Source organism: Rhinatrema bivittatum, chromosome 4, assembly GCF_901001135.1.
Source record: "Rhinatrema bivittatum chromosome 4, aRhiBiv1.1, whole genome shotgun sequence".
Lineage (NCBI taxonomy): Eukaryota > Metazoa > Chordata > Amphibia > Gymnophiona > Rhinatrematidae > Rhinatrema > Rhinatrema bivittatum.
In genome coordinates this window covers 443,519,784-443,544,572 of record NC_042618.1, presented here as the reverse complement: position 1 = coordinate 443,544,572, position 24,789 = coordinate 443,519,784, and the positions used below count along the sequence as shown (strand labels likewise).

At 47.1% G+C, this 24,789-nt stretch overlaps 1 protein-coding gene across 2 annotated transcripts in view; it reads left to right on the top strand.

Moving 5' to 3' along the window:
- Positions 1-3,425: 3,425 nt before the first annotated feature.
- The window catches only part of PLXNC1 (plexin C1), a 109,432-nt gene continuing 88,068 nt past the window's right edge, over positions 3,426-24,789 (top strand). The window contains exons 1-3 of one of the 2 annotated variants that reach the window (XM_029601622.1): positions 3,426-4,488; positions 19,817-19,954; positions 23,216-23,350. In XM_029601622.1, coding sequence (XP_029457482.1) covers positions 3,496-4,488; positions 19,817-19,954; positions 23,216-23,350 — 1,266 coding nt within the window. In that variant the 5' untranslated portion in view covers positions 3,426-3,495. The remainder of the gene's footprint in view (positions 4,489-19,816; positions 19,955-23,215; positions 23,351-24,789) is intronic. The other variant, XM_029601621.1, reaches the window with a different exon arrangement.

The window sequence follows — 24,789 nt, the reverse complement described above, 5'->3', positions numbered from 1 at the left end:
GTGGCGATAAACAAGCTCGCCAAGGCAAGGAGGATGGTGACCACCTGACCTGAAGGAAAGGCCACGTTCTTGGGCAATTCTTCTGATGTGCACCGAGCAGCAAAGAGATTTCAGAGGGAATCGTGACCGATGATCCTAAGGATGCGAAACAACGCCACAAGGCAGGAGGCCAGAGTTAGAGGAATGCTAGAGTGCATAGAGAGAGGCGTAACCAGTGGAAAACAAATGAGGTGAAAAAGCCTCAGTACAGACCACTGGAGTCTGTACCTAGGAAAGGATGCAGACAGAGTGGAGGCAGTCAGGGGAGGGCTTACTAAAATGGCCCAGAGTCTGCACCAAAAGCTGTAGGAGACGAGACTTAAGGACTTACATAGGCACTGTTAAGCGCCAAAATATGCTTTATGACGCTTATATCCAGGGATACAAGAACACTTAGATTTTATAGAAAGTATCATTTTTATTGATCAATATAAGTATTCTTGGGAAATGCTGGATGCCCTTTCTCTGACAAATAGACCACCAGCATCTCTTTCTATACAGGAATTGATCCTTCTTTTATAGGTAACATACAATATAGTACTAGGTTAGAAGTTCTAAGAGTGCATGACTATCCAGAGAATAATTTACATTGGTTGTCTTGTCAACAGCATGATTTGACTATCCCTAAACTACCCTGATTATTTCTCCAAGGTGGGGCCCATTTACCACCACTCTTTAGAGCACACAGCAGAGGAATGGTGAGAAAGAGGGTACAGGGTAGAGACATTCAAATACCTCAAAAGGTACAAATAAGGCGCAAGAAGTAATAAACTTAGGAGCAAAATCAGAAAATATTTCTTCATGACAAGGATGGTGGATGCATGGAATGGCCTCCCAGTGGAGGCAGAAACAGCAGAGCAAGAGAGCATAGGAGGCGCTCAGAGGATCCTTAATTGCAAAGAGGTAAAGCATGGAAATATAGGTTAACAAGCAAAAACAATACTATAAGGCGATAAGGCGATTCCTTATATATATATAATATCTTTATTCATTAAATCATTTACATCAAATTAAATAATTAAAGCTATATGAAAATTACCAAAACATCAATACAAGTAATAAAAAAGGAAATTAAATGGTAAATCATAAAGGGGAGAATATCTAGCATAGACGCTAGGGGAGAAATTTCATTTACATTTGAACCTGTTTAGTATGGATATGACACCTACTTATTCCCCCCCAGTCTTATTAGAAAAGAAAACATTCTAGATGAAGAAGATAAAAAAATATAAATTGGTTATTTTGAAAAGAAACTAAACATTTGCAAGAATATTTAAGAAAAAAAAGTAGAACCTATACCTAATACCTTTTGCCACTGAGAAAGAAATTGTTTCCTACGGGCCTGTGTTGCCTGGGAAACATCAGGAAAAACCTGAACCTTTTGACCACAGAAAAGGAAAGCTTCATGGGAAAAATGTTTCTTGAAGATCAGGCCTAAGGCAATACCTTTTTATTGGACTAACTTATTACATTTCTTGTCTAGCTACTGGGAGCCCACACACTCTTCCTCAGGTCCGACCAAAAGATGACATTTACTGTATTATTACTATTATATCATCACGAATTGTATAGCGCACACCAGATGTACACAGACATAACGGACAGACCCTGCTCCCTGGAGCTTACAGTCTGCTCAAGACAGACAGGACACACCACAAAAAATAAATAAGAAGCTTTGAGTTAAGACAGCAAGGCCATAACTGAGAAGATTTAAGGCAGATGGGATCAAATTAAGGAGAGGCAGCTTTTAATTGAGAATTCACCTATGTTGTTTGGTGTCTGGAAATGTTTCAATGAGAACTCTGGTTATGTAAATTGTTGCTAATCAGCTTTTTCTTATGCAGAATATCTGCCCCCTGTGTAAGAAAGAGAGAAGTGCACGCCCAGTCTAGACCTGAGATTGAGGTTCAAGTCTTATAAGCAACCTCAAAAAAGTGAGTTTCCAAGCTGGATTTGAATCTGGTAAGAGAGGACATGATCAGGGAGGCTATTCCAGGCATCTGATGCAGCCAGGCGTTGAATTTTGTAGAGTGTAAGGAAGAGAGATCAGTCAGCAGTAGTGTGCCGGAGTAGCCTAGGCTGGAGAAGTTGAGACAGTAGAAGAGGGTTCTGGCAGTGTGTTGAGAAAGAACAGGAAATGATTCATGAAATGTTTTCCAATGACAGTCTGAAGGGGAAGGGGAGTGGGGTGTTCACGTGTTAAGAGCAGGGGTGGCCAACGCTGGTCCTCGAGAGCCACAAACAGGCCTGCTTTTCAGGATATCCACGATGAACGTACATGCGCTGCCTCCATTGTATGCAACTCTATCTCATGCACGTTCATCGTGGCTATCGGGGAAACCTGGCCAGTTTGTGGCCCTCGAGGACCGGAGTTGGCCACCCCTGTGTTAGAGTGATCAGAAGGTGGCAGGCACTCAGGCAGTGGCATTTTATGCCTGGAAGTGAGTTGGAAAACCCAGGTCACTGAGCCCCTTCTCAGTTTCACAGTGTCTGATCACTTTCACTTCAAATAATCTGGATTGTTTTGAATTTCCCTGTTAGTATCCTGATTATAATGTCATTGGATGCAGTGGAGTGTCAACTACCGAAAGCTAATTAAGAAATGCATTAAATCGGTCCGATAAAAAGCTATTTCATTACATTTGTTATTCTTTATTTCTGTGCACTCGCATGGACGAGCACACGGCTACCACACTCCTTTATCAAAGAGGAGAAGAGAAAGCCAGAGATGATAATGCAAAAGGAAGTAAATTGGGCAGATTAGATGGGCACTAGGGTCTTTATCTGCCCACATCTTTTTCTGTTTCCATAACAAGAATCAGCAGCTGCAATAGAGGGGAGGGGGAGGCATTGAATTAAGTTTGCTCCAGGACCAGTGTGGCTCCTAGAATTCTGCACTACAGTTTATGAAAGACTCGTTCAATGCTGGCAAACCCATATTCTTTGGCTGCTGGTCCCACCCGGATCTGCCAAAACTCTTGAGGGAGAGGCAGGGGGGCAGCACGACATCTGGGGGGGGCAGAAACCAAGCACTGAGCATCCATGCAGAGGGTGGAGAAGGCTGCTGCCAGGCGGCGGCGCCAGCTCCATGGGTGCAGTGGGTGGCTTGAGCACCCCCCGCCCCCCCCCTATTGAAAAACTCTTTCACTGTGTGCATGGAGGGGGCACCCTCAATCATTTTCAAGCGTTGGCTCCTATGCTGGCAGGAGTGTGAGTGCAGTGCCAGGCGAGAGCTCATCACTCTGGGCTGCTGCGGAAGTTTAAAAAAAAAGAAAAGAAATTCAGCAATAGGAAACGAACGTCTCCCTCTCCTCTCCAGCCCCCACTCAAATAGAGGAACTTCACAACAGCAAAAAAAAAACAAACCCAAAGCCACAGCAGTAAAAGTGTCCAGAAAGTGCTCCTCGCTGCAGATCAGCCCGGGCAGGGCAATGCAGCGCTGAGCAAGGAACGGCGATGAGGGGCACCCGGGGTGCCAGGGCGCTGCCCAGCCCGCGATCCACCCCCTGCCCTCTGGCTTTTGGCCTCTTCCTCCTCCTGGGCGCCGTTCGGGGCCAGGGGTCTTTCAGGCTGCCCCGGCCCCTCACCAACCTGGCCGTCAGCAAGCGCCACGTCTTCGTCGCCAGCGAGAGCCAGCTGTACCAGCTGAGCCCCTCCCTGCAGCAGGAGCTCTCGGTGCCCAGCCAGGCGGGCGAAGGGCGGCCCGGCTGCCCCCCGCCGACGGTCAACCAGCTGCTGATCGTGCAGGAGGAGGAGGGGGTCCTGTTCAGCTGCTGGAACCAGCGGGACGGCCTGTGCCAGCGGCGGAACCTGAGCCACGTGGGCAGCGTGCAGGGCAACAGCACGAACCTGGTGTCCTGCCACCCGGGGCAGCCCACGGCCGGGCTGGCCTACAGGATCGGGGGCGTCACCTACCTGCTGGTGGCCGCCAGCTACTCCCCGGCCGGCGTGCGGGACTGCTGCCCGGCCTTCGCGCAGCACTACAGCAAGGAGGCCATCTCCATCCGGGAGCGGGACCTCCGGAAGGGCAGCTACGAGAACTCGCTGGGCCTGCGGGAGCCGGCCGCCAGCCTGCGCTTCGTGGACGCCTTCCCGTGGCGGCAGGACGTCTTCGTCCCTTACTACCCTTACAACTACTCCGCGGGGGCGGTCGCCGGCGAGCCCGCCATGGTGGACATCCGGCAGACCGGGGGCCCCCTGACGCTGCGCGGGGAGGCGGCCCTGGGCTGCCGGGCGGGGAGCGGCAGGAGGGCGATCGTGGCCTCCGCCCTGATCCGGGGCCCGGGGCTCTGGGCCGGCGTCTTCGCCTCGGAAACCGCGCGGCGGGCGGCGGCGGCGGATCGCACGGCGCTTTGCCTCTTCGACCTGACCGAGATCCAAGGGCGGGCGGCCGGCTGCCGCCCGCGTCGCTTCTCCGATCCCATCTTGGACGGTGGGGGTGCTGCCTGCGTAAGTCGCCCGGAGCCTTTAATCAATAGTAACTTGTCCAAGGGCCAGTGAGGAGGAGAGTGCCTGGCCACAGAAGGCTTTAGGGTTAGACTTCGGTGGCCAAAGCCCCAGGCTAGTCGGGCACTCTCCTGCTTTTTTTTTTTCTCCTCCAAGTTCAGGGAAAGTCCCCTTGCGCCCTATAAGGGGGCAGTCCTAGTATCCAAAACCCAAACAATGTAAAACTGTTCCGTGCTTACTGAGCATTTCGGTTTTGTGGCCCTTGGCAGCGCCTTGAATGGGCGCAACACCGCAGAGCTGAGGGCTCCTGCATCAAAGGATAGGACAAGGGGGGGGCTTCCGAAACCTGTGCTGGGGGGACCGCACACAGCCCGGCGGGTTTCAAGATTTGCGCCAGAAAGCTGCATGCATTGGAGGCTCAACATATGCAGATTTGTCTCCTACATATTCATTGTGGCTCTCCTGAAAACCCCCAGGAGTTGTGTGGTCCCCGGGACAGGTTTGGGAAGCCCTGGGATAAGCTGCATGCATGCTCCCAGGCAGTTTTAAGTCCTCCAACCAGAGACTTTATTTAGTTATTTATTTGTTTTTACTGCTGGTTTTCAGCCCCTCACTTAGGGCTGATCTTGTAAAGGACAGCAGAGCTCTCCTTCAGGATCCCACTGTATTTATTTGTCCCCGGGGGGCCTCGCCCTAGGCCATGTACAAAATGTGCATGCATAATAAAATCAGAACAAATACTAAAACAAGAGTTACATAATTTTCAGAACTAGACAAACAGAAAAAAAAAAAACAAAACAGATAAGAAGGGAAAATGTGGCTTTAGTGTGGTGGGCAGGTGGAATATTGCAGTGTTTTGCCAGTCCAGTCACCGACCTCGGACAACACTGTGCTCTGTTTTTAGCTAAAACATCTTTTGGCAAGCACGGATTGGTGATAAATAGTGCGTGGGGCAGGAGTCTGCCCCTCGCACCCATTTTATCTGCTGCCAAATGATCAGGCTGAGGGCAGGCGAGGTGCCCTGGCCCCGCCCTGATTTACTGACTGGGCTGCGGGCAAACAGTGTTGAGGGCCCCCCCAGAAACACTTCCCGTTCCCGCAGGGCACGCACATTGCTGACTCTACCTCGCAGGTTTCAGCTCTTCCGCTCAGTTGTAAGCCCTTTAGACCTCCTGCTAGTTTTGTTTTTTAACAAAAGGGATCTAAATAATCAGTCTAAAAAAAAAGTTTCTTTACATATTACAAAAGGGCCGAAGAAAAGCACTAGTACTAGTTGCCTCCTAATGGCTTGTGGTGCATTGGAATAAAGTTTACATTAAAAAAACCCCAAAACAACAACCCTTTATAAATTGTTTTACTTTTACTGTCTGCTAGTTTTAACCGATGTTCTTATCACCAGGGCTGGATTTAAGAGTTTTGCACCCACAGGCAGGGCTGAAGTGTGAGGGGAATGGGGGCGGGCAGACCCTGGAGATCAGAAAGGTTGTGAGGGGGAGGGGGCGTCCCTTTCTCCCTACCTCCTCCCAAAGGCCCCGAGTGCCATAGCAGTGCCCCCTTGAAGGGGATCGCTGGTACAGGCTCCTCCTTGGCACACTTAGACACTCCTTTTTGGCCTGGGCATTTGGTGCCTTCAAAATCTGGCGCAGTGGGCAAATTGCAGACGTTGCCTGCGCCTAAATCCGGACCTGCTTACCTTGACGTATTTCAGGTTTAGAAATCTTTCCTTCCACTTTATTTTTGTCTAAAAGATTCCATACGATTCATAAGGCCTCTCAACTTTTCAAAAGCCTTGCACAATGCAAAATACTCCCCCCTCCCCCCCTCTCCCCCAAACTCAGCTGTTCTGCAAATCCTGCACCGTTCACCTTCTCTTTTAATTTTCCCGCGTAGTTTCTCATGCTTGGTAAGTAAGTGCATATGTTGCGTCTTGTCGAGGTGTAACCTCGGGTTATGCTGGGTTTTCTTTATCATATGGGGGAGTGTAGGTGCTTTTTAGTTTAAAGCTGTCCAAGCTGGTTGCACGTGACAGCATTTTGCTGCTGGCCCATGCAGAGGCAACAGCAGCGGCATCCTCTTCCCAAGGGCCCAGCCCCCTCTTCCATCCTTGTGAAAGGAAATGCAGTGCACTGGGGACTTCTAGATAGGCAAGGGTTGCGGAGATTTGAAAGCACAGAGGAAGGCAGGCCCTTTATATTTTCACAGACCCCAGGTCACCGGTGCAGGGTGGCAGGGCTGCTGCTGGAGCAGGACTCAGGCCAGCGCTGGAGTCAGGCCTGGACTGCTTGGAGGACCTGGTTGCTATCTGAGTCAGGCATTGGTGCTGACCATGGGGGTCATGCTTCGGCCTGAGCAGAAGGTAAGAGGCATGAGATGGATGGGTAGAGAGAGGCTGGGAGGGAGGGGTGAGGGAAAGCAAAGAATGTCAGAGTAAAAATGAAGAAAAACAAGTAAAAAATAAAATTAGCTAAGAATAATACAAGAAAAAACCATTGTACCTACTTTATTTTCCCCGGGCTCCGAAAACTTTTGGCTGGCACCTAAGTTTAAAACATTTTGTTCATTCCTATATCTAGTGCCCTTTCTACAGCACTAGTGCCGAGTACTTCCCACACAGAGAAGTACAAAGCCAATGATGCAGTCATCCCTTGGGAGGAGGGGTGTGCAGTAATAGAAACTGAAAAGAGAGAATATCAACAGACTTCAGTGCAGTGGGTTTGGGGAGGGGGGACAAAAGATTAAGGAAAGCATAGAGTCTGAAGTGGCTTGCTGAAATGTCCTCAGTGAGTGGTTTTAAGAGGGGACTCAACCCTGTCTGCTTGCTTGCTGTGAGTTCTCCTTCCTGCCCCGCTCACGGTTTGATTGCACAGTGCTCAGTCCGGAGTGTGGCGGTTAATGTCCAGGGGGGGGGAGGGGGGGGGATAATTAATACTAGGATTGAAGCTGAGCTAAGATTATTTTGGGGGTCCGGGTTTCTCTGACATTTTTGAACAAGAATCAGTAGAGATGAATTTTGCAAACGTTTTGCTTGTAGAAAGCTGGGAGGATCTTAGTGAAAGTGTCCAGTTAAGGAAAAAAAATCGTGGTTCCTGTTAAATTACTGTAACTAGGAGCCGGGGACAACAGTGGATGGGCGATCGCTTGCGGTCTCTTTCTTCTGCTTTTGCCTTTGCCTCCAGACTGCTGATTGTGGTTTAGCTGAGTGAAGAAGAGGAAAAAGGAGCCTGCGGCTTCTGGGCCATTCTTTCAGTTGCTAATTAAGCAACCGGTTAATTTAAGGAAGGGGAGGGTTGTTTGTTTGATTTTTCAGAGACAGGACAGTGTCAGGGAGCTCCGCCTCTGGAAATGATCTGGTGATTGGGGGAATGGGTTGCTGAATCAGGGAAACCAGGGTTCAAATCCCACGCCCTCCCTTGGCATTCCCTAATGGCCTTGGGCACGTAACTTTATCTCCTGTTGCCTTCAGTACCCACTGGATTGTAAGTTCTTTGGGGCAGGGACCTACCACATCTGAAAAATAATCTGTAACCCACCTTGAGCTGAAATTGGAAAAGGAGCCTAGAAATACCAAAATCAATAATTGCAATTAGGCTGTCTCTGGACTCAGAACAGATTTGACACCAGAAGTGCTGCCGCCATCACTGTAGCTCAACAAAGCCGAGCTCTTTCTGAGAAGTTACTGCCCTCTGGCCTGGCATTCTACAAGGTTGTTAATAAAAAGTCCTGCAGAGAAAAGAAGGCATAAGAATGAAGCTAATCACAGACCGGTACATTTTCTTATGCGTGGTAGCACCTTCTAGGTTTCCTGAAGAGTTACTGGTTTTCCAGGCAACTCCTTTTGTAAGATCTTAGGTTCAGGGAATCAATAATAATAATAAAAAAAAGCCATCCAAATTTCCCTTACTTCTGAAAAGTTTCAACCAAGGCTAGCACTAATTTTCCCCGTCAGACACAATAGACTGCAACTTTCTTGCCATTCAGTAGTGTTGTCAGCCCCAGTAACACCGCCCAGAAGGAGAATGAACCTGGCAGTGGGCCTTGGAGAGAAGACCTTGGTAGAATCTTGCCAAAATAATCATAGTCTGGCAATGGGCTGTGATCACCAATTCTTGGAAAAGAGAGACGGTACCTGCTACCCCTGATGCTGAGACTGCTTCTCAGCTGTACTTGCTCTTTCACCGTCCAGTCAGTGGCAAGTGTAAACATGACATTTTTTTTCCCCCCCTGCCTATTTCCTGCCTATTTCTTGGGTTAAGCAATGCAGGCGTTGGGCAGTCAGATGTTTGTAGCCAGCGGCTGGAGAGAGAGGTAGTGCAGGTTTTGCAGTTTAACAGCTAATGCCAGGGCAGAGAGGAAGAGAAAAAAGTTTAACATGATGGAAGATATTAAAAAAAAAACAACCCACACGGTCGGCACGTGAACGCTTTGCCGAGGTATCTGTCAGACAGTAATCTTGGCTTTTCAGCTGCTTTTCTTGTATTTGTTTTTACTGCTGTCTAAATAAGTAATGATTCTGCTTTATTTCAAGTCAAGTGGATTTTTTTGGGCCGGTCCGGTTATTCAGTGGTGGCACTGCTACATGGAAAGCCTGAGCCAGAATTCTTCTCCCTGGGCTAGTCTCAGCCATTACTCAGTAGCCAGACTCGGGATCCACGTCAGCCATGTCTCCGGTGGGAACCGCAGTTTGTGGTCCCTGGCTGCAATAGCTGGGCTGACTTAGAGGGGGGGGGGGGTTGAGGCCCCACCCTGGCTAGTTGCAGATGAAGATACTTCAGTTGCCATAGCCCTCTGGAAGCAGTTTGTGTCTGAGCTAGAGGCTTGAAGGAGCAGAAAGAAACTGCTGGGTTGGAAACCAATGTGTTCTGCTTCCCTCTTTATGAAGTCTGCTGACGTATATAAAAGAATGCTCAGACTTTAATGTGTAACCTGATGTCGCTGACCCCCACTAGTAGACCAAACACCACTCCCTTGTGCAATCAATTCCTTTTTCTTAATTATATGTTAACCGAATGAAAGAAACATTTTTTAAAGATGGATGGTGGGGGTTTTATACATAAGCCAACAAACGGTTCCATCCAGGTAGGCAAAAACTGGAGATACCATCACGCTGGAGGCCTGCTTATCTGCTTGAATTGTGGCGATATAACATTGGAAGGTTTTTTTTCTGCAAGAATGAAAAGTTTTCCCTTGATGAAGGATTCATTATTTGAAACGTGGCCATGTCGGGCTTGACGATCTATGAGCGGGACAATTTGTGGCATGTCATGAAAGTGGGACAGCACAAGGATTCTATGAATTTTAAAGGATTGCCCACAGTTTATTTTGAACATTTGATGGCATTTCCAAAACAATTTTTTTGATATATAAAAATATATATATATATATATATATATATATATATATATATATATATAAAATAAACCCCCCACCTTCTATCTTTAACATTTTTTTTCTTTCATTTAGTTAATATATCATTTAAAAAAAGGAATTGATTGCAAAAGACAGTGGTGTGGGTTTGATTTATTAGGTTTACACTCCCTGGGTGGAGAATTGTTGGTCAACTGAACCTACCAGGGCAGTAGAGTATGTGGAAGAAGTTTATAAGTATGAAGACTTTGCCTGTTCAAGGATCACTAATCTTGACTCGCAAAACCCATGATATGGAAGGATGGAAAAGCACCAGTTCACCTTTTTGGATAGAAGAGTCTCGATCAACACTGATCGTCTCCAAGCATCTGTATAGTAAAAACAAACGATCAAACTGAGGGAGGGGCAGCTCAAAAATAGAGGACTCCCCTCCTGCTTGCACTGGTGTATAAATATTTTCACTCCCTCACAGACAAATTTTATTCACCACTAAAAAAGTTCAGTAGTGCAATCTTGGGTTTAATTAGAGTTGAAACCAGAGGAGGTGAACTCAACTTATGATGCAGATCACTGTTGGCCCCTGAACTGCACATAGAAGACGACTGATAGAAGCACTAGTCCAGTGAATAACCATGCATGTAGAATAAGTCCTGGCAGTCTAAGATGATCTATGAATTTCATTTTAAATGTCTGGATCTAGCTCCTGGCAGTGTAAGTATAGTTTAAAGTTGAGATACGATAGCAAGATAAATTGTTTGTTGATGAACTAAACAGGAGATCTACCCAAGATGGTGGAGAAAGGTAGGGAGTGATATCTTACAAGCAGTCATGCTCTATGGCTGGCAGCTGGGATGCGTCCTTGAAATGTGAACAGGAATAGTTGGGCAGACTGGACCGCCTGCATGGTCTTTTTCTGCCGTCATCTACTGTGTTTTCTCTGTAACTATAGAAAAGCTGATCCAAGAGTCCGCTAACTATAGTTTTTATTTACATTTTAATGAGGGCCTTGGTTTGGATTCAGAGTGGTAACGGAAAGAGGGGGAACTGAACAGCATATGACAATTTTTGTTTTAGAAAGGGGGGAGTTGACCAGCACTTATGCCACTAGGACCCTGCTCAGCTCTGAACCCTGAGTTCTCTCTTCTCCACGAATTCAGCCTTCTTAATTTGCTTCCTATCCTACCCCCACTGGTAGATTTCTCATCAACATGAAAACAATTTCCATACCAGTCTTTTATGGACTGCCCAGTCAAATGTTTACAATATAAATTAGGTTGAGAAAAATGCTCAGCGTAACTCCTTCTCGGGTCTGATGGTGGCACTAGCCTCTGTGGTTGCAAAATCCACAGAATGGTTGGGTAGATGGTGGACGGCACCTGGCCCTGGCCCAGTTACTCGTGTAATATCCTCTCCCGCTGAACATAGAAAAGTAACAAAATCTCCCCTTTTCTTTCTGTGACCATCTGACTGCACCCCATTCTTCATTCTTCTCTTCCATAGGCAGACAAACTCACACCTTGAACCCACAACCCTGGGTTCAAGTAACAGAATCTTTCTCAAAGGGCATCTTTCAAAAGCAGAAACATTTATTTCTTTTGGGGATAGCAGCAGTTAGTTCACAATAATAAAAATCACCAAAAAGGATTCACAAGATAAGCAGCCTAGCAAAGTAAACAGACTTGCTCTTCCTTTAGCATAGTGTTCAGATCTTAGCCTGGGCCTCAAACATCCAAAGGGGCCGATGCAAAAAAAAAAAGCGCAGAAAAGCGGGCGCTGAAAAGTCAGCGCCCACTTTCTTAACAGGCACATGGCTCCCGCAAGGGGGGCACCATGCAATATTATAATTAGGGGGTCGCTTTAGCAAGGAGGCACTAGGCGCTAACACGAACCCGCGGCGGCTGCCGGTTACGAAAACCGACGCCGAGTTTACCGGCATTGGTCTGCCAAGGTATTTTTTATTTTTATTAACTTAAGAAGTACAGAAGAGCAGTTTTTTCTGCTTTTCTGTACTTCTTTTACATGCACTCAGCTATTAACGCCTGCTCCAGGCAGGCGTTAATAACTGAGAGCCAAATGTGCGTCTGAGACACACACTTTTTTTTTGGAATGCGGAGTGAATGAGTAATAGCCTCATTCGCATGCATTTGCATGTGATGAGCACTATCGCATTCACTCCGCATCGGACACGCGTTAAATTGGTGCTAATCCCCTATTGCATTAGGGGGTGGATTAGCTTGGCTGAGCGCACTGTATTGCATCGGCCCCTAAGTGTCTTAGTCATTCTTCAGATAAGACCCCATTAGTATTCCTGTCTCTTCTCAGGATTCTCTCTCCGCAGTACTTCTCTTAATATCACACAAAGCAGCTCCCCTTACAGGTCCTCTCTCACCTCAGTGAGCCATCCTTTTCTGTAATTGTAAAAATTACAAATTAACCAAAAGTAGAGGTTACGTGATTATACTGTATTAAGATAAAATTATGTTATTAGTTGCATAGGGCCAGAATTAGAGCCTGGGCCACGCTCAGTAATTAGCCGGTTCGGAAAGTTGCTAGAGGCTCGGCTGATTGCTAAGCAAAGCATAAGACAGTTGTTCTCCCCTTTCCCCTTTTAATGTAGGGTCATTCTGTTCAAGTTGGCTAATTGAATATTGTAAAAGACTGTGGATTTGTCATTTGAAGTGAGAATTCACAGCTTTAAGGGGAACTTGGCAAGCAGCAGCGGCCTGGGAGAGCCTGAACTTGTTGGTTATCAGACGCTAAGCAGGGTTGGGCCTCGCTAGTACTTGCATGAGGAAACCTCTAGCAAAAACCAGGGGTTATGCTCTGTAGAAGGCAATGGCAAACTACTGCTGTCTTCTGCCAAAGAAAAGGTCACAGGTACTGTGATGGGGCTGGCCGATCAGCTGGCCCTCCACAGCTACAAAGAGGCTGGGAGAAGCAAGCAAATAGCTCTTGATTTAGAGTGGGAGAATTGTAGGATGACTCGAGCTCAATATTAGAAGGAACAGGACAAATCAGTTCTACTTTTACTCCCAGTGTCACTATGGATTTGCAGTTTCCAGTGTCGTAAAAATAGGAATAAAAAACCACAATCAAATCCTCCGTGGTAAGTTTATTTGTTCAAATGTATGAAGCTTCTAAATCCCAAATCAAGGTACCACGGAGGATTTGATTTGTGGTTTTTCATGTATTAATAATTCCTCCAAAGCAATTTGGTGCTCATTTTGAGGGTTGGTAAAAATATGAATAACATTTAAAAAAAAAAAAAAAAAAAATCTAGCTGTGTCGAAATGGCTGAACACGCCTAGATTGCCCTCCTCTTGCTGAGTAAAGCATGGGCTTCCATGGCACCCAGACTTTTAGCCGTTTTGCGGCGGGGCGTTCTCACAGGTGGGGGAGGAAAATAGCCCAGGTGCACAACAATACAAAAGTCCTTGCACTGTTTTACAACACCCCCCCCCCAGCCAGGGTTCAAATCCTGCTGGCCCTTCCTGTGACCTTGGGTAAGTCACGCCATCCTCAGTTGCTTCAGGTACAAACCTAGGGGCTCCTTTACTGACAGGCCAGCGGAATCACCTGCACATTAAGAGCCTGGGTGCTGAATCTCAGCATGCAGTTTTAATGCACAGTTTAACCAATTCCCAATGCAATAAACTAATGCTGTGCGAATGCACTGGGAGTTAAAATGTGCGGTTGGCATGGGCTGACTGCACATTTTAACTTGGGAAGGGAGGGGGCTGAACGGGAGAGAGTGTATCAGAGCAGAGCTTTTCCTGTGCTCCTAGCCTGCTAACTGGCCACGGTTAGACTAAAAAAAAAAAAAAGAGTGTCCTGTCGAGCCTCTGCCACTTGTCCACGCGGGTAGGGGGAGGGGAAGGCCCGTGTTAGAAACTTTACTCCACCTCTGCCCATGAGCAGAGTTTCCAGCAGCAGCCCTCGCTGCGTGGGGAGGGAATGCTGAACGCACTCATTTGCATGGAATTTCCATGTGAGGGCGCGGTGCTGAGTGGGCATTTTTAAACACTCATTTTGTGCAGATAAAACTTCTTCCTGCATCGGGGCTAATGTTTACCTGCAAAAACCATGTGCTCAGCTGAACGCACTTTATTGCACCGGCCTGCGTGGCTTTTCTCCTGTTCTGTGTCTCTGGCGACAATGCTTGGGGACCAGGAAATACCTACGCAACCCGAATTGAATTCCCTTTGAAGTGGCCGACCCATCACAAAAGGTGGACTAATTAAATTATATTAAATTTATTTTTAAACATTTTCAAAGAAGAAGCGAACCCAGGTAGTTTCTCTCTGAAAATGAAATGTAAAGCTGAAACCACCTGCGCACTTTACAATTTTGCAGCTGACTGCAAGGCTATGGATGTCCTGGGAGGAAAGCCAGGGCTGGCCCAGTCTGTCCGCTTTGACATAAAGTGATCTAGGCAGCTTGAAAGTTCAGTAATAACGTCTTACAGCTGTGTAACAACAAATTAGCCCTTTTTGCCTTCAGAATAAAAAGCGGAGTCCTACAGGACGTAGAAAATGAACTATCATTAGTTTTTGGAAGTGCATTTCTCCCTTGTTATCGCTCCACTGCCTTTCAGTGGCAGGTTTACAGTCCTGCCATGCAGCTCGGTGCTGATCAGGTTTCTGCCTCTCGCCTTGTAGGGAATGCACAAAAAATAGCCACAAACGGCTCTCTTTTTTTTTTTTTTTTTTTGGCTAAAGCTTCAGTGATGACATCTTCGTCTAGTTTTTTATTTTTATTTTTTTAACTTCCTCAAACCAGGTGGTGGTTTTGATTTATTGGGAAATCTCCCTCTCCCGGCTGAAAAATGTCTTCAGAGAGTTAAGAGAAATGGTCTAGTACAAAAAAAAACCACCCTGAGGGCCAGAGTCATTAAAGCTTTTCTCCCATGTTGTGTCTATGGGAATCAGGTACTAAGTGTGCAGAGCTCTTTCTAAGCAAGTTCTGGAAGATTCCATGCTTGCCGGGCACTCTGCAGTGAAGCACACTTAGGTGAAGAAGCAGGGGAGCAGGTGGGCCACGCCCATGGTAAAAGATAGGCCCATGTGCTCTTTCTATTTTTCTCCATCTGCTCTGTTTGTCTCTCCCCTCTGTCCTGAGCCTCCCCCCCCCCCTTCTCTCCTGTCCCCTAAATCCCTCTGCCCACCCCCCCTATTCTCGCTCCCATGTCCTCTCTCTTTCCTTTGCCCAGCACCTCTCTTTCCTTCTTCATCTCCCTCCACTCAGCAGGCCCCAGTCATGCCCAATGCCTCCGCCCTCCTCCTGCCAGCAGCAGTGCTGGCCCAGTGACAGCACTGCCATCAGCCCTGGGGAGCTTGGAAGAGGTTCCTTCCACTCCGGTACAGTGGTCCTTCCTCTTCTTTGCAAGTGGCAGCAGGCAGGGCCTGTGTGCAGCCCCTACGCTTGCTGAACGCACCTTTCTACCTGCACTTCAACACGCTTTTTCTGTGCACAGAACTTACCGTCGAAGCAGCCAGGAGCTCTGCACGCCGAAAATGCGCCCTTGCATGGAAATCCTATGCAAGTGAGGGCATTAAGCATTACCACCCCGATGCAGAGAGACTGCATCTAACCAGCACACCTTTTTTTTTTTTAGCACTGGAAACTAAACTCCGGGTCAGAGCTGGGGTAAAGCTTCCAGCACTAGTGCCCTGGCACTTAAAACCCCTAGAAAAGGGGAATAAAAAAGCTAAGTCAGTGCTTACCTGCAAGCACTGACGTATCTGGCAGAGGGTAACAGCTTATCCGGAGCTGCTTCCAAATAGCCAGATAAATCAGCATTTATCTGGCTAAATGGTGGCAGTGGCTGCCGTCACTTACGGCCTATCAGGCATGCCCCCCCCCCCCCCCCCCTTTTCCTGAGTTGAAATGTGCATTTGACCTGAGCCACACACACGCATTTTACTCTAAACACGCTGTTTTGCCTCCCAGCGCATTTGCATTTCATTAGCTCACTGCAGCTGGAGTTTTAGAAAAGAAATGAATCTGGGTGCTAAAGATGTGGGCTGACAATCAGCGCTCAGTTACTGTTCACTGCAACGGCCTGACTACTCTGCCACCACTTTGGTTGAAACTGCCGCGGGTTTGCTGAGGGGGGAAGTGGAACCAAAACCCACCCTGCACAAAGGCGCACTGCCCAGCTAGCCGCATCCAGGAGCATCGCAGGCCCGTCTTGGCTTCAGTGGGCAAACTCACAGACCGAGAAAGAGGAGGAGGAGGGGACGAGGCGCGGCTCCCCTAGGCCATGTGCCTGAAGTGCCGAGCGGGAAAATGCAGCCCTGGCCACAGCCCCACTGAGGAGCCTCAGCGTTCGAGCCTGCACCGGAGACCCCACAACTGAACTGCCTACGGCTGAGGTCATAGGAGGACACGTCCTGCTTTTGCCAGGTCACGCTGCTCTTTCACAAGCTTAAAAATAAAAACAGCAGCAATGTCCGAACGGTGCTGGATATTTGCTTCCCGTCTCCCCCATATTTTGCTCTTAACCCTGAATTGTATGCTGGGGGGGGGGGGGGGAGAATCGAGTACCCTCCTTGCCAAAGGACCAGGGCAAAGTCTCTGCAGCAGCACAGGTTGACTTCTCTTTGCCCTGGGCTTCAGCTCGTCACCCGCATGGCAGGGGGGGGGGGGGCCTGCCTGTGGGCTCAGTCAAGAAACTAGAATTTAAATCTCATGCACCGCAGGGCTGCAGCCCCGAGACCCAGGGCTGGTTCCCGTCGGAGACATTTCCAGATAGAAAAAAAAGGTTTTAAGATGCGCTCCTAAGACCAAACTCTGGACATTTGCTTTTAGGTTGCAGGCAGCCTCATAAATCTTTGCCGAAGAAAGTTAATGCACTAAGGGATAGATTTTAAAAGGTGTGCACGAGCCGATTTTATAACATGCGCACGCTTTCTAATCCGCATGTGTGGGCTGCGCGTGCAGGGGGGGGGTAATTTTGTAAAAGTATGCGCGGCGACAAAATCGGGCCTTCCCCCGTTCCCTCCCAGTCCGTTCCAATTTAGGAGTGGACTGAGCGAGAACTTCCCTACCCCCTCCCTCTTCCCCTCTCCTCCCCACCCCCTAACCCCTACCTTTTTGGGGGTTTTTTTCTTTGTTTTTCAATTTACTTCATCTCCATTAGCTGCTGTCCCGGCTGGTCTCCACCCCCCCCCCCCCCCGCCCAGGACATGCCTCCCCCGGCCTGCCCCCCTTTTCAGGGCCTGGCAATTATGCCCGTATTGTCACTTACGTGCCTGGCTGGACCCTTTTGAAAATGTGCACAGTGGGGTAGATTTTCAAACCGCGCGAATTCGCGTACTTTTGCTGGCGCATCAGGCGCAAGCAAAAGTACGCGGGATTTTAGTAGATACGCGCGTAGCCGCTAAAATCCTGGATCGGCGCGCGCAAGGCTATCGATTCTGTATAGCCAGCGCGCGCCGAGCCGCGCAGCATACCCCCATTCCCTCCGAGGCCGCTCCGAAATCGGAGCGGCCTCGGAGGGAACTTTCTTTTGCCCTTCCCTCACCTTCCCCTCCCTTCCCCTACCTAACCCACCCGCCCGGCCCTGTCTAAACCCCCCCCTTACCTTTGTCGGGGGATTTACGCCTCCCGGAGGGAGACGTAAATCCCCGCGGGCCGCTAGCGCGCCGGGACGCGACCTGGGGGCAGGTATGGAGGGCGCGGCCACGCCCCCGGACCACCCTGGGCCGTAACCACGCCCCCGGGCCCACCCCCAAAACGCTGCCGACGCCCCCAAAACGCCGCGCCGACCGGGCCCGCCCCCGACACGCCCCCTCGCCAAACCCCGGGACTTATGCGAGTCCGGGGTCTGCGCGCGCCGGTAGGCCTATTGAACATAGGCGCACCGGCGCGCAGGGCCCTGCTCGCCTAAATCCGCCCGGATTTAGGAGGATTTAGGCGAGCAGGGCTCTGAAAATCCGCCCCAGTGTAACAACATTTGCACGCGTGGCTGATTTAAAATTCAACCAAAACAACAAATCATGTACTGGTTTAAGCTAAAAGCACCTTAATACCGACTTAACAAACTCGGCGAGCTGAAGGTTGGCTCGCGTTCAGAAAAAATACTGCACGGAATGTAACCGCAATCTTCAATTTTTGCATCGGATTGTTTTCCAGTTTCCAGCGTTTCCCCTGAAGCAGGACTACGGTCCGAAACATGGCCATGTCGGGACGTTTGGGACCGATCTATTATGGATGAGTATCTTTATACTAATATTAATTTTGGATTCAATAATTTGAAATTTTTCCTATGAAATTTTTGATTGGGACTGTTTTTATAATATCTTGAAAAAAGAAAAAAATCTTCTAGGAGTTGATAAATTAAAGCAATTAAGACCCCTTATAAAAAACGAGATGGTTTGTTCTATGCCTGCTCGTATATAGAGGGTCTAACAAAAGTTTGTTAAGTCGGTATTAAGGTGCTTTTTAGCTTAAACCAGTACATGATTTGTTGTTTTGGTTGTTTACAGAGTGGTGTACTGGAATACACGAGTGGTGTTGAGTGGGTTATTGTGTGATTGATTTAAAATTCAGCCATAAATGTTCGACCTCAGGAAACTACAAGTTAACAGCGTGTTAAACACCTCGCACCTCGGCCTCTACTGTATAATGTACATGGCAGCAGTGCCTTCCATATTTCTCTCAAAAACTGAGAGCATTATCTTTTCAGTGGGTATTTAGGACATTTGTTTGTGGAATCCGCATTCCTCACTAAGTCATTGCTTTAGTTTGAGGTTCGACTGTGGAGGCAGGACGCATAGATCCAGTGGGGGGAGAAGTCCAGCCTTCACACCACGGCAGGCTGAGGGGACCGAAATCCAGAGGGCGGCATGGCCTGCGACTGCTGACTTACAGTCACCACAGTAGCTGGGCCAGATGAGAGGGGAGGTAATGATGGGGGGTGGGCTGGAGTGGAGAATGCCAGGTGATTGCAGATGAAGGCTGGCAGGTGCTGTATCCACAGTCGAAGTTGGGTCCAAATGAGCTGAAAGCCAAAAGAAGTAGGAGGAACCTGCCAGGTCAAAGTAAAAATGATGGAAAGTAATGACACAGGACGACCGCCCTTCAGAGGCTGTGATAAGAAGCCACTGTATGTGCCCTGAAACCAGACACTGCTTAAGCACAGACACATAACTGAACTCTGAGGTCGGCATCCGATTTAAAAAGTGGACTTCATTTCAATGGGAGCACTAACAAAAGCCTCAGGTGCATCCAGGTAAATGGTATGGGACCTTTATCTTCCTTTTGGCTTACGTGAGCGCCATTTGCAAGCTTCCCTCCTTCCTGCAGGAGACTGAAATGAAAGGCACGTGTGTTCCTGAGCCTTCCTCCTGAAGGTAAAATGATGTGAGATAGTCTCTCTTCTGATTTCTCTCCGTGCTCCTGCACGCAGAGCAGGGTCCTCCATAGAGGGGAGGTGAATAGGGGCGACTGCCCGGGATCCCCCGCACCACCACGATAGCCCCCTTCCCCAGCACTAGAATTACCTTAAGCTTAGGAATGGGGCCCCATTGTGGCTGAGTCACCCTGGGTCCCCCGCATCTTCCTAAGGTCGGCAGCCAGTCATAGGTTGCAGCCCTGTGGGTGCAGTGGATTCTTGGGCACCATCAGTGTTGAGCAAACTCTTTCACTGTGTCAGGGAGTGGTAAGCAATCGTTGAGCACCCAGGACCTGATTCTCGAAGGCTTTCCTCCCATTCTGTATCTTTGGTGAAAAGATGTTAACGAAGCAGAACCTCGATCACATGTCCCCACCTCGGATACTGCTTACACTACTAATGCCGATGAGAAGAGATACTTGTCAAAAGGTTGCACGCCCCAGGGCTGGGGGAAATATCATTTCAGACAGCTAAACTGAAAATAAGGTTTTGGAACACAATAACCCTGACCAGAGTATGCTGCTGTTTCTTTGTTTTATTTCCTCTTACGGTTATGGGCATGATTTTCAGGCTGATCCATCAAAACCGGTTGACCCGATCTCCAAGGCCCCGACGTTGGTGCACTCGGACCTGTCTTCGGTACATGGTGTGGAACTCCGCGGACGGATCGTTTTGTTCTTGGGGACCGGGGATGGACAGCTGCTTAAGGTGAGCGCCATGAGAATTTTTAGTGTTAATCCCCATAGTGTGGCTACACATTGCAAACTGCCCAGGTTATGGCAAAAACTGTTTAAAAATTAAGTTTAGGGTTTTTTTTTTTTAATTGAAGATGCTCTTTCTTTAGCCTGAGGTTTGCATGTTCTACTGAAGCTGGTCGTCTGTTGCTTAGTTTAGCTTGAAAAGAGATCCTAGGCAAGCTTGTGTCTGTTAAACATCAAAATTAGCAATTGCACTGTATGAAGAGAGAAAATGCTATACTACAGCCCAGTCTTCATGTAACTGTCCCTCAGATAAGGTTGAGATTAGTTTGATGTGACTGAGGCTGAAATCAAGATCTGTCCTCAGTTTAATGCAGCCCACTTCATTGCCTTACACATGTTGATTGAAACATAAGAACATACCATACTGGGTCAGACCAAGGGTCCATCAAGCCCAGCATCTTGTTTCCAAAAGTGGCCAATCCAGGCCACAGGAACCTGGCAAGTACCCAAAAACTAAGTCTATTCCATGTTACGGTTGCTAGTAATAGCAGTGGCTATTTTCTAAGTCAATTTAATTAATAGCAGGTAATGGACTTCTCCTCCAAGAACTTATCCAATCCTTTTTTAAACCCAGCTATACTAACTGCACTAACCACATCCTCTGGCAACAAATTTCAGAGTTTAATTGTGTGTTGAGTGAAAAAGAACTTTCTCCGATTAGTTTTAAATGTGCCCCATACTAACTTCATGGAGTGCCCCCTAGTCTTTCTATTATCCGAAAGAGTAAATAACCGATTCACATCTACCCGTTCTAGACCTCTCATGATTTTAAACACCTCTATCACATCCTCCCCTCAGCCATCGCTTCTCCAAGCTGAAAAGTCCTAACCTCTTTAATCTTTCCTCATAGGGGAGCTGTTCCATTCCCCTTATCATTTTGGTCGCCCTTCTCTGTACCTTCTCCATTGCAGTTACATCTTTCTTGAGATGCGGCGAGCAGAATTGTGCACAGTATTCAAGGTGTTTCAGACTTGGAGAAAGTTAATGAGGGGAAGGGCTCTTCCATCCTTTCATGAGCTTGGAGTGACACCACATTCATTTCCGGGTATGAAACACAATCCTTAAAGAAAATAAGAGAGTTAAGGCAGCGGGTATTATGTAAATCTACTAACTTGAAAGGAGAAAATGCCCACTATCCAGAGAAAAAAAGCTGACCCTCGTCCTTCCACCAGTGTCCGTTCAAGACATGATTTAAAGAACGCAGCAGGAAAAATCTGTTGGGAAACCCTTTTCATTCTTTTAGATTCACTGGGGGAGGGTTCATGCAAGTGTTCAGCCCTCCTATTGTTCCTTAGTTTTGCAGAGTATGTCATAGATTGCGTGCTTAGTTTCCGTGATGTGATGGAGTCAGTGACCCCAGGTATGCTCTGGAGGCTCTTCCTGTCCATGGGCAAAGCAGGAATGACCGGATTTGGAAGGACTGGCACTGTAGACATTTCACACGCGCTCTGTCTAAAGTGGGGCTTGCCAGTCATGTCCTGGTAACCCCACAGCCAGTTCAGTTTCAGTGAAAATGCATGCTTACTCTCCAGCATATACAAATTTATCTGGCCCATATTCCTTGAGGCTGCTGTGAAAACCTGATTGGGTGTGGGGTCATTAGGACATGTCTGAGAAGACCTGAGCTTTCTCCATGACAGCAGGCTCCCTGTCGTCTCCCTTCACCCGTTGTTAGCTGCAAGAACGTCCAGCTACTATTCACCTTCAATCAGGACTTCACAACGAGCCAGGGGATAATATTTGCACTTTTGGAAGCTTCTGCCTTAAGATGGGGGACATAAGTGACATCTGAAAATCATCTTATTTTAAAAATGGAAGCAGCACTATTATTTTGAACTCCAAAAATATAGAAATATTTACAACTGCCTAGGGCCACTTTGGGCACTCCCATCAGGTTCAACAAGGCAGAGTACAAGTCCCAATGGAAACTAGAGAACATCTGGATATATGGCTAAGGCTCCAAAAAACACAAAAAAAGGGAAAAATCAAAAAAATATTTTTTTGCAACATTTTTATTTAATTTTTGAACTCCTTTCTAATAAAGTTATTATTTATCAAAAATCAAATGGGGCATGCGCCATATTTTTAATCATCAAATATTCCCATAAAATTGCAAAACACCCACACCATACGAGAGTACTGAAATATAGCATAAAGCAACACAAGGGCCAGATTTTCAAAGGGGTACGCGCTTAAGATACGCGTGTACTCCCCCGAAAACCTGGCCCAAACTCCCCCTGCGCGCGCCGAGCCTATGTTGAGTAGGCTCGGCGGCGCGTAAGTCCCGGGGCTTTCCTGGGGGGGGGGGCGTGTCGTGGCCAGCGCGTCATCGGGGGCGTGTCGGGGGGCGCGGCTGGCGTGTCATCGGGGGCATGGCCGCGGCTTCCGGACCAGCCCCCGGACCGGACCTTGATGCGCTGGCCCAACGCGCTTAAGTTACGCCTGCTTCGAGCAGGCGTAACTTAAGCGCGTCTCTGAATACAGAGACACTGAATACAGTGGCTCTGTATTCAGAGTGAATATATCCTTTGAGACTTTTCGAAAGCAAACGTTCAAGGAGCTAGATGTTTATTCCTTATTTAGGATTGTAAAATCTGGTACAATTCACTTGTCTTTGAATGGGAAGGTGCTGTAGTATGGGTGAGGCATGGTGTGGTTGTGTGAATTTAATGTGCGGTGATTTTACTGAATAGGTGTTGCTTGTATGCTATATTTCAGTATTCTGATATGGTGTGGGTGTTTTGCAATTTTATGGGAAAACATGATTAAAAATATGGCGCCATTTGATTTTTGATAAGTAATATCTTTATTAGACAAGAGTTAAAAAGTTAAAGATTTTATAAAAATATTTGTTGATTTTTCCCTTTTTCGTATTTTTTTGGATTTCCTATTGTTAGGGAAAACTTGCCTTACCTTTTTCTTTTTTTCTGTCTACCCATACGGTTATGTCTGCCATCCAAAAATGAAAGTTTGACTCAACCCCTCTGCCTGTTGTAATGGATGCTGTTGAAAAAAAAGCTCCCACTAGCCGACGGTTGCCTCTGCTAACAAATTAGATGATAAGCCTGTGGCCAATACAAGACATGTAGAGCTCAGCTGTGTAGCGGGAAACAAGTGAGAAATTGGCTTTGAGCATCTTATGGTTGACATGCTGCGTTCCATACCTCTATAATTCAGCAGATGCCTGTTCTTCTCTAACTATTTCTAGGTTATGCTTGATGAGAATATGCAAGCAGATTGCCCCGAGGTTTTATATGAAATTGAAGAAGAAACTCCAGTTTTTCATAAACTTGAATTCAATCCTGTAAATCAGAATTACATATACTTGCCGACTACATATGAGGTTGGTAGCAATTACAGATACAACTTAAACTATATTGAAGCAACAGAGCTCATGTGGACATGTTTTGTGGTGGGATGATGTTATCCTAGAATGACACAAGCAGTGTAGCACTTATTCAATGTTTCCATATCTCCATTCCTTTCCATTTTCTGTAGTAAACATCCAAAGTCTTTGGTTTCTCCAAATATGCTAAGTGCTTTATCCCCCTAACGAGCTTGAGTTCCTCAGTCTCCTCTGTATCTTTGTGCTGAGAGGTGACTACCAGAACCGCACCCCATATGGCGGATGAAGCCTTAGCAAAGCCTTACAGAGCGGTAGTATCACCTCCTTTTCGCAATCGTCAGTCACTCTCTAAAGATACTCTAGGACCTTTTGCTGCCTGGACAGTCACTGCTTGACTCTGTACTGCCATTTTTTAGTCTTGTCCTAAGTCTATTTCTGATTCACATTCCTAAACCTTCCATTCCCAGTTTATAACTGGCTTGTTGTTTTTGTTTCTTACATGCATGGCCTTTTGCTTATCTGCGCTGAGTTGGTGTTGCTGTTTCATAGCCCATTCCCCTAATTTATCCAAAGCACTTGCAGTTTTTAATATCTCTTATATTGTAAATTTTAACATCACCAACAAAAATTGCTATGTTATCTTCCACCCCTCTTTAATAATTGTTAAATAATCTTGATGAAAAGTGGGGATCCCATTGCAGATCCCTCTGTTCCTCCACTTTGCACTGTGTATTAGTCAGAGCCTGTACTGTTAATAAGTTGCATCCTAACTCTTTTGCATTTTCTTAGTAAGGTCATTTTTCTTTCTTAGCTTTCTGTGTGGCAGTACATGAAATGCCTTGGCACAATCTAGGTGAATGATATCAGTCATACAGTCCCATCTATTTCTCTAACAGATTCCAAGATATGTATTACATTGGTTTGTCAGTAAATAGGAAGCTCCATGTTTGCCCACCTAAAATAAAATGAATGAAAAAAGTAAAGATAAGACCTGTTTAAGACTAATACCTGTTTAAGGATGCAAACTTTCAGCTACTGAAGATGAGGCCTTAGTAATCTTAGCAGCCTGCATCTTTAAATATTTATTTGCTTTGTAGAGGCACCATCTCTACCCTGCTGCGTTGCTGTTATTTATTTATTTTTTAAAACTAATTGGATAGGCACGGTGTTCTTTTGCCAAATAAAGAATCTTGGTACATTGCTGACCCACGACAGGATTTGTTTTTGATCTGCCACGTTCTGCTATACCAGGCCTCTTAAAGGGTGTGAGGCCTTCACTACCCATGCATGGTCTTCAGTCCAGAGAGACAATGTATGATGCTGCATAAGTTCCTAAGTCAGGGGCAGCAGAGCCGCAGAGAAGCTATTTATTTTGTACGTCACCTGGGAAAGCACTAATCTTCTCGAGCCCCTTAGATCCTAGTCTAGGGAAATGA